At 62.7% G+C, this 907-nt stretch overlaps 1 protein-coding gene across 1 annotated transcript in view; it reads left to right on the top strand.

Moving 5' to 3' along the window:
* The window catches only part of EMIHUDRAFT_464287 (hypothetical protein), a gene marked incomplete at its 3' end in the record, with an annotated part of 4,310 nt that overhangs the window by 2,305 nt on the left and 1,098 nt on the right, over nt 1-907 (top strand). The window contains exons 3-4 of the mRNA XM_005769240.1: nt 272-385; nt 464-646. Of these exons, the coding sequence (XP_005769297.1) occupies nt 272-385; nt 464-646 (297 nt within the window). The remainder of the gene's footprint in view (nt 1-271; nt 386-463; nt 647-907) is intronic.

Raw genomic sequence — 907 nt, 5'->3', positions numbered from 1 at the left:
CAAGGTCACCAACCCCTCCTCCTTCGAGCTGCACGACCTCGACGTCTTCTCGATCGACATCTACACCGACGACTCCTGGCCAAAGACGGCGAGCCGCAGCTCACGCTCATTAGCATTCAACCACACTCACCGACATCGCACTACACACACGACTCGCGTGGCCCAACGCGGCGCATGCCGAGAGACAGCCGCAACCTCGCCCTACCCCGGCCCGATACCTCGGCCATATACCTCGGCCATACCTCGGCGACACCTCGGCGACACCTCTCAGGAGCGGCCCGCGGCCGAGTCGCTCGGCGTCAAGTTCGCGGAGGTGAACACCGAGGCCGGTTTCTCGCTGGGCAAGGGCGAGTCTGAGTGGTTCGCCGTGCAGGGCTTTCTCTCGGTGTGTCCGGGGGGAAGTACGGCCTCGCCCCGACCCCTTCTGAGATTGTGATCTGGTTCTTCTTGTTGCGACTGCGAGGTGCCCGAGCGGGAGTATGACCTCGTCAAGACCGCCGACGTGCTCAACCACTTCCTCACCTCCCGCCCGACGCCGCTCATCGCCTCCATCGCCGGGTCGTCGCAGCCTTTCTTCTCCGCCGCCGCTAAGGGCACCTCCGCCCCCCCGACGGAGGGACGAGAGGATGATGGGAGCAGGGGGGGAGTGTGTTTGGTTCTCCCCAGAGGGCCCTCGAGGGTACCGCCGTGTCTTTGTATCTTCCAAGAACTGCGTTTATCAGAAGACTGGCTAGCCCTGCATCTAGCCCTGCATGTCTTCATTCTACAGAACACCGGTGTGTCGTTGCTCGTGCGCGCGCGGCAAAGACGAGAACGACGCCTCGTCCGTGGGTTGTACTGGATGCAGGAATCGGCCATCAAGGGATGAATCAAGCTGCCAGTGTGTGCGTCGTGCTCTACATGCCGT

The sequence above is a fragment of the Emiliania huxleyi genome (assembly GCF_000372725.1).
Source record: "Emiliania huxleyi CCMP1516 unplaced genomic scaffold EMIHUscaffold_43, whole genome shotgun sequence".
Taxonomy (NCBI): domain Eukaryota; phylum Haptophyta; order Isochrysidales; family Noelaerhabdaceae; genus Emiliania; species Emiliania huxleyi.
The sequence above is the reverse complement of the archived record's forward strand: the minus strand, read 5'-3'. Positions and strand labels throughout refer to the sequence as shown.